An 8,488-nucleotide genomic window follows, 5' to 3' on the forward strand; every position below is an offset into this window, starting at 1 on the left:
TGTTTGTAGGGTAGAGGAAAAATAAGTTGAATGGAAAATTTCGAAGAGGTCGGTGAAATTCATGTACCCCTTTCACGTCTTGCACGTTTCGAGAGGCGCCATAAACTCAGAGAAAAAAGATTGCTACTTTTACCCACTTCTCAGTTACATGTAGTTCAAAAGGTTGAAATTTTTTATTTGGGTAATATTGTTTTGTGGAAAATGCATCAGAAATCCGAAATTTAGATTTTAAACCTGGTTTTTAAACCCGGTTTAGGGTGCTAAAAACTGGCGTTTTTGACAGTTCTCGCATTTTTTTTTTCAATTTTCGAATTTGGTCATTTTTTCCGTCCACAGAGAGAGGTACACAGATTCATAACATTTTGGATTCGAAGTTCTGTCAATCACTGAAATTTATCCGATTGAGATTTCGATTGTACCGTCGAAATACTTCAATCTGAAAGTGATAAACGACTTTACGCCGACTTGAGTGCTTTAACGGCCTTCTCGGCTGCATCATCTAGATCTTCGGCTGTAATCAATGCCATCCCGCTCTCCTGTGTAATAGACATATTTCTATTTTAAATATCTTATTTTCTCTATCTAGAATTGATTAGGAACCCATCAACCACCCACAGCACAAACACATGGCATATTCAGTAGGAATATGATGAATAACATTACCATATTCATTGTGAATGTAAGATTCATGATGAATACCACTTCCATGATGAACATTCATTTTCTTCACATGGCGTGTTGTGGGGTTTCCCGGGTTATTAGGCTCCTAACCGAGCTTCCCTCTCGGAAGTCTTATTGAGATGATATGATCAATTTTACCTTGAGAATCCTCTTTCCTTGGTCAACATTTGTACCTTCAAGACGAACAATGACGGGCACTTTCAATGCAACCTTGGGAACAAAAGCAAATACAAATGTTAGAAGAGTGTTGTAGCGGGATGTGTTTGGTATGCAAACAGGACTAGAAGGGGGAGAATGAGGTATGCGGGCAAAAGTATAAAAGGTTTAATCTGACATGAGCAATTTAATAATTTACCAATCTTGTCTCTTCTTCCTTATTTCCACCTATTTTAGTGGGACCCACCCCCATCCTGTTGTCCTAGTCTAATGTCACACCCACGTGGGACAAGTTTTTGTACTAGCCTGCCCCGTCCCACTTACCAAAGGCACCCATAATGACCAAAACAGATTCATGACACCGAACTCTATAAACCAAGAGTCGAACCAAAAAGTACCAAATTCTCAAAATTACCATCCATAACAATAATCACTCAAATTCTAAAACAATAGGAATATTGCAAAAAACTGGACTCATCAAATCATTAAATTGTCTTTATAGAACGTTAAAATATGTATAAATGTACTAATAGACTGCTTTATAGGAATAGGACTTGGGTTTATAGGACAAACAATTTTGCGTCATGTGTAAAGGTGTTACGATAAGTTGATAAGATGCTTTTAGCGTCCTAACAAGTTGTTTAAGACAATTTTGAAATAAAACGTCTATTAGTCTTTTTATTTGAGAAAATGAGTTCATACGACACTTCTCAAAGAGTGTCCTGGAAACAAACTAATAGGACACTTTATTTCAAAAATGTTCTAAAAAACTTGTTAGGATGCCAAATACATCATGACATAGGGCACACATTTGTTTTGTCCTACAAACTGAAGTCCTATAAAACAATCTATTAGGACAATTTGACATGGTTGGTGTCCTATAAAGCCGATTTTGCTGTAGTGAATGTAAGTGAAAACCGTTCATAGATATTAAGATCAATAGAACTACTATTCTACTAATCATCCCGTCAAAGGGAAATTATCAGAAAGGATAGGATAACGGATACCAATAGCGAAAGCGATGCAAACTCACATGTTTAGCAGCGTTAACAATCCCACTAGCTATGACGTCGCATTTCATTATCCCACCGAAAATATTTACCAAAATCGCTTTCACTTTGTCATCTGAAGTCAAGATCTTGAAAGCCTCCACAACCTGTTCGATTTCTTTTTAGTATTAGCATGCAACAATACAACTACAGGACTCTATTAATCAACAAAGTTGAAGCTTCTAAACCAAGTACTTGCCTGTCCTTCAGAAGCATTCCCGCCTACATCCAGAAAATTGGCTGGAGTTCCTCCATGTAACTTTATGATATCCATGGTGGCCATGGCCAATCCTGCACCATTCACCATGCATCCAATTTCCCCATCCAAACCAATATAATTTAAATCTGCTTTTGCGGCTGCGACCTGTTAAAAATAATTTTTTGTTACATATTATCGGCAGTTTCTGGTTAACTTCGCAATTTTTAAGGTTTTCTGATCTATTTTCTTCACGCTTTTAACCCGCAAGCCATCCTCCTAAGTCCTAGCTGTCCCCCAACCACCCACCCGTCAAAGAAAAAGAGAAACATGCCCGAGGTCGAGAATGTTCAACAGATGGAAGTATGCGTTCATTAGTCGTATTTTATTCCAACAAATCCAAAACTAGTTTCTCAAAATTTAGCAGGGTTCTAACAGGCGCGACTTGGCGTAAGATGCGTCTCCGCCATTACAATAAGGCCTATAGCGTTTCTGTAAGACGTGGCTCACACCATGTCGCCTTGAGACGCGTCATGGCGTGCACTTTTTTACAGGGCGCGACTTTTTCCAAAAAGAAATATTTCTTAGTTTTGTAATTTTTTTAGCTTGTGTTTTTACACTTTTATAGATTTACCTAATCACATCACTCACAGTTTCACGAATTCACACACGTCATAGACTCACGGTTAAAACAAAGTTGTAAAATCACACTTCCAAGTTCTATTTTGAATATTTAATCAAATACTATTTATATGATACTAATATATATGATTTGTTTCTTCTAATATGAATGTAAATTTTTTAATATCATTACCTCATTGAATAATATATAGAAAATTTATAAGTATATAAAAAATTCTATCTATGACATACAAATTTGTCGTCTTATGTCACACCTTAAAAAACGACGCGTCCTCACCGTGGCGTGCAAGGCTTGAGCTCACTGCCACGCCACGCCTCACACTATTTAGATCCTTGAAATTTAGAATATTTTTCTCTCTCTTTCTAGTAGTATTGCTATCGTTCACTCTTGTCTAGCTTTTCAAATTTTAGCATATTGCATTTCTCTCCTCCACACACTTCTCGTTAGCAGGTGGTCAACACTCTTTCAGATAGAGGTCCAGTTTGCGCACATCTCCCCCCCCCCCTTTCCCAAACTCTCCCTGACCCCACCTCGGGTTGGGACTTATTGAGCTTGTTTAGTTTGTTTAGATCCATGTGTTACCCAATGTTTTCTAGACGACCATGTCATGGTATTATCAATAATAGAAGTGTTTTCATATATACTCGAACACAAAAGACTAGTTATACCTCACGAGGGTCCTCCTGTGTTGGATCACGGAGAGCAAATATTTCTTTTTGACGGAAAGCGGCATTATCATCGAAGTTTAGCTTAGCATCAGCAGCAACCAACTTGTTATCCGAAGTCTCGGCAATGGGGTTGATCTGAAGGAGGAGACACTGAACTTAACACCCAAATACGGAGACGCAAAAATAGAAAAGGAAGCCAAAACAGCTGTGTAAAATTAACGCTCACCTCCAACTGCGTGCAATCAGACTCACGGAAAAGGTTATACAACTTCTTTACTTGTTCTATTGAAGCATTTCTGTCAGCTACTTTAGGAGCAAGACCGTCTACCACCTTGGCAGCATCTTTGTCGGTAATTCCTTTGAAAACATCAATAGGCACCTGCAAATTGATGAAACAAATTGTGATGGATAGTCTATATGACAGAAAACATGAAATGCTCAAAGGAATATTAAAATTTGAAATAAAGGGATACCTTTATGATCATATCAGGGAATTTCTCTGCAAGGTCTTCAATGCTGGTTCCTCCTTCTCGGCAGGCAATTATAAGCTGAAGAAGACTCAATAAGCACCATTCTCAATGACACTAATAGTCTTTCAGCAATGTTGAATATAATGCCAAAACAAGAGATTATGCAAGTGGCACTTACGCAACTTGCGTAACCCACTTTTTTCAATATAATATTTCAGAAAAAGTAGACTTGCTGAAGTGCTACTTAAAGGAGTGTGTGACACATAGATTGCCCACGTAGACATTATGCAAGTAGCACTTACACAACTTGCTTAATGTCTACTTTTCCAGAATATTATTTGAAAAAAGTGGGTTATGCAAGTTGCATAAGTGCTACTTGCATAATCTCAGCCTTTTCGGTTAATAAGTTGAAAAAGTGGCTATAAAGTGAAGAGAGGTCAGATTGACTATTGTGGACAATTTCCCCAGAAAGCCACATTGAACAATGCATGTTAACACAGCCCAAGTTTCCCATAAAACAAACGTGCTCAGGAAATGAGCACTTCCCATCCACTTCCCTACAGTAGCTTAGATGACACAAGTTACAAGTCACTCAAAACTACATAGCAGGATGCTCCCCAAAATATCCAGTTCATACTTAGAAATTATGTAAAACTCGACATTGAGTGCCATTAAGACAAATTCTCAAGACATTTATAAGTTCTCAATAAATTAAAGGCTCTGAAAAGCACAATTTTATGAACTAGAGGAACCCTCCGGCAACATTTCCAGTAAAACATTCGCTTATAAAATAACTAGCCACTTGTATCATATGTTGAAATGTAAAACTGCAATACAATAGAATCAACTCTTTGACCTAATTTGTTCATATCTGATATCATGTGGGGGTGCACATGAACACATACAGATAGATGTGTCAACAACAGTAAACCTAACAATGTATTAAGAAGCAACAACTTACAGGACCAGCAGTCGTACGATCAAGAGTGATTGCGAAGTACATCTCATTCACAAGTGACACCTTTTCACACAAGTAAACCTGCATAATGAAGGCAGAAATTAATTCATGGTTTATGTAAACCCGTCCCACATGGATAGAGAAGTAGATGTGTGAGCTCCTTATAAGCTCAAAGTTGTAGGCTACCAACAACTTCCACCATGGTTTTAAGTTGGATTAGAGGTTATTGGGTCAGTCTTTTGCTTTGGGCTTGAGGCATTAGAATGAAACTCTTTAATAACATTTGATAAAATTGCACAAGAGTCCATCCCTGATCTGGGCAAGTTATAGAAGAATCTTTACATCCTGAGAAGCTAACTTAATTTTAAGGTCAAAGCTGACACCAGCATATAGCAATGCAAGACTATTTTTTAATCAGAAAATGATTTGCTTTTTTTGACCGAAAATTCAAACAGCAAAAAAAGATGTAGTAGCGATGATTATAGTCAGGCTCTAATATCGACATAGCCCATGTGTGACTGCAAATGGCCATACTTGAGGTGCTTCACCATCCTGATCATCATGTTAACTTCTTCAAATAAAGACTAGTTTCTCTAGAAAATAGAGAGAGCGAAAGAAATCAGTTGTTACCAAATATTGCTCAAGTTTGGGAAGGTGTAGTTTGTGACAATACAACAATAAACACGATGGCTATATAATGTAACATATGTATCATGTTCCAGCAGAGTATATCTCAAAAGTTGCTGATGGTCATAATAGGGTATAAATGATAATATAAGTAATGTCAACCTTGCTGACAACTTTCCCTTGGGGGCCAGTTTGTTTGGTGACAAGAGTCTGTCCAAGCATCTTGCCTACAAGAACATGAAAATAAAATATATTCAAACGATTTATAAATCCATCAACCATCAAAAAGATCAAATGTTTTTATGTTAACAATAGCCTTATACATTTTCCATATGTAATCATAGCTTTACTGGTCAAATGTGCATAAAAGTAATTGGTCCGGTATGCATATGTGCATAAAATGCACACGTGCAAAGAAAGTTAGAAACCAGGAAACATTTTCAAATACTATTATGCACATGTGCATACCGGACGAATGAATGGTTATCAAGGTGTTCCTCAGTTTTCCTTTTCTTTGTGGTTTCTCTTCCCTTGAACCTGAGTCCTAAAACAATTGTTCAAACGGCTATATTTTCATACCAGCTATCTCTTCAGCCTGTTCAGCTTTGACAATATGAACTCCACCCTGAAGACCACTTGTGAACTTCCCTAGTCCCCTTCCACCAGCAAGGATTTGGCTCTTCACCACCAACTGGACCAAAAAGGAAATCAGTGCCTCTTATATACATGTCAACTAGTTCTTTTGTAGCAAATAAACGGTGAATAATAAAAAATCAAACCTACAGCTTCTAGACTTTAACTTTTGACAAGTTGGAACTACTAAAAGAATAGGGAATAAAAAACATTAATAAACCCACAACCAGATACTTCGACCACTCCAATATTTGATATTTACAGATAACCCGCCTCAGTCTTTGTTTTACTTCTAGTCAATGTTGCCTGAACATCTAAACAGATAATAAAACAGAAAGACAATGTATGACAAATTACCTCCTTTTCATTAGGAAATGTTGTTTGTATGGCCTTCCTGACTTCCTCAACCGAAGCAACAGCAACACCTTTTGGAACATTAATACCAAACTTGCTCATCAAATCAGCTCCCTGATTTCAGATTTGCTTGTAAGCAATTAAAGAAACATAGCATGTAAATAACATTGCAAACTCAATGCCACGCTCTGCACCAAACACCTTACGTTACTTTTACTATCTTAGGGGGCAATGTTATACCATATGCTAGTAGTGGTACAAGTAGTTATTGCATTTTGCATACAAGTATGTAATGCATATGTCTAGTATAAATAAGTCGTGAGGGACCAGAAGGTGGGCATTCTGTTTTGTAACCCTTTGAACGTGAGTCTGTTAAGTGATTGGCCTCTCAAATGCCAGAAACTAACTGTAACCATTCGATTGTCCCCATTAATCGGTCAATTACATTTGCAATTCCATCCCATTTCTTTTGGTGTTCATCAGACAAACCCTATGTAGACATCAAAACTAGAAGAATATTAACACACCAAATGAAAGAAACTTTGCAATCATTTAGTAATTCATAACAATCCAACTTATGACAGGTTTTAGCAGAATGGGAGACAAGAGGTTGATAGGAGATTTAAACAAGCTGGTAGAACATGGAAAATAAGTACACCACATGTCACCTGTGCAACATAAGAAATAAAATCCACTAATATGACAAACTGTTAAATATGGTTGTAAAATCTTCTATCACCAATCTACGGGGCATATTCCATTAGGAACCTGAAAACTGATTAGGAATCTGGGGACCGCCCACAGGGCAACACGTGGCATATTCATCAAGAATGTGAACGTGTTATTCGTCATTTTGCAACATATTCATCATGATTCATGAATGACTGATTCATGATGAATATTCATCCAGAAGAGGGATATGTAGCGCGTTGTGGGCTGTTCCTGGGTTCCTAATCAATTTTGGGTTCCCAACGAGCTAACGGAACTTCCCTCCCATGTCAAATAACTTTGTCTTCGGGTTCTATATATCCTGTGAATCTTATTTTAGCATTTCATGAACCAATAAGCATACTCCTTCCATGACGATAAAAATGGGATAAAATTATAGTTATCATATTGTTCGGATCAACAATTTGATGCAATCATTTACACTCTCGATGCTGGTTTTATGGACTTCTTCTGTAATACCCACCATAGACATATATCTCGTTTCTAGAAAAAATTACTAACTCAACCATTTCAAAGTCGAATCCCTGTATCTCTTTGCGTTCCTATTCTTTTCCTTTGTCATCTAACAGATGCCGTGATAACAAAATGGAACCTAATGATGCAGTTCATAAATATAAGCAACATAAACTAAACTTTAAAGGTGAAAACGCTTCTTCGTTATCAACAGATGCCGTGATAACACAATAGTGCCGTGTGATGCTGTCTACAAATATACGCTACACAAATTAATATTATAAGACTACAAACGAAACACAATAAGAAGATGATGACCTGATACTCATGGATATTGAGACGACGGAGCTGCTGCTGTTGCCATTTTCCGGCAACCTTGAGCGATTTAGATGCGAGCTTGTTGAACAATCCTCCAACCATCGTTCTGTTGATTATATCAACCAAGATCCACTACAGAGAACCAACAGTTATTTAGACGAGATCCAACCCATAGTTTATGAAAACATAAATCAGATGCCCTAATTTTGAGAGAAGAAAAAGGTCAAATAGGCGGCCGGAGGCGGAGAGACGACTGACCTGCCACCGGAATTGGGAATGGAAAGAAGCCCTTGTGTTACTAGCGTAGGTCGTAGAATAGAACGCAATGTGGGGCCCCCTTTTCCTTTCTATTTTCAACAATTGCAATTTTATATTAAAAAATAAAAAAATATATTTCCACTTTTTTATTCTACATTAGTTATCAAATGTATAAATTTCTCACACTGTTTGATAAAACTGTCATTTATCTATACCATATTATAAATAATTTGATAAAAACTTTTAAAAATTATTTTTTATATATAAAGTATTGATTATTGATGTAAATTATATA

At 37.0% G+C, this 8,488-nt stretch overlaps 1 protein-coding gene across 1 annotated transcript; it reads right to left on the reverse strand.

The window, feature by feature from the left end:
• Positions 1-377: 377 nt before the first annotated feature.
• On the reverse strand, positions 378-8,233 carry LOC112518186 (succinate--CoA ligase [ADP-forming] subunit beta, mitochondrial-like). The gene is made up of 13 exons (XM_025125798.1): positions 8,194-8,233; positions 7,936-8,067; positions 6,439-6,549; positions 6,028-6,139; positions 5,611-5,675; positions 4,825-4,902; positions 3,867-3,941; positions 3,620-3,772; positions 3,394-3,528; positions 2,086-2,250; positions 1,871-1,993; positions 820-891; positions 378-536 (listed from the first exon to the last, which is right to left on the reverse strand). The coding sequence occupies exons 2-13, from the start codon at positions 8,035-8,037 to the stop codon at positions 456-458; spliced, it is 1,272 nt and encodes a 423-aa protein (XP_024981566.1). The 5' UTR covers positions 8,038-8,067; positions 8,194-8,233; the 3' UTR covers positions 378-455.
• Between the last annotated feature and the right edge of the window lie 255 nt (positions 8,234-8,488).

The sequence above is a fragment of the Cynara cardunculus genome, assembly GCF_001531365.2.
Source record: "Cynara cardunculus var. scolymus isolate 2C chromosome LG 9, CcrdV1, whole genome shotgun sequence".
Lineage (NCBI taxonomy): Eukaryota > Viridiplantae > Streptophyta > Magnoliopsida > Asterales > Asteraceae > Cynara > Cynara cardunculus.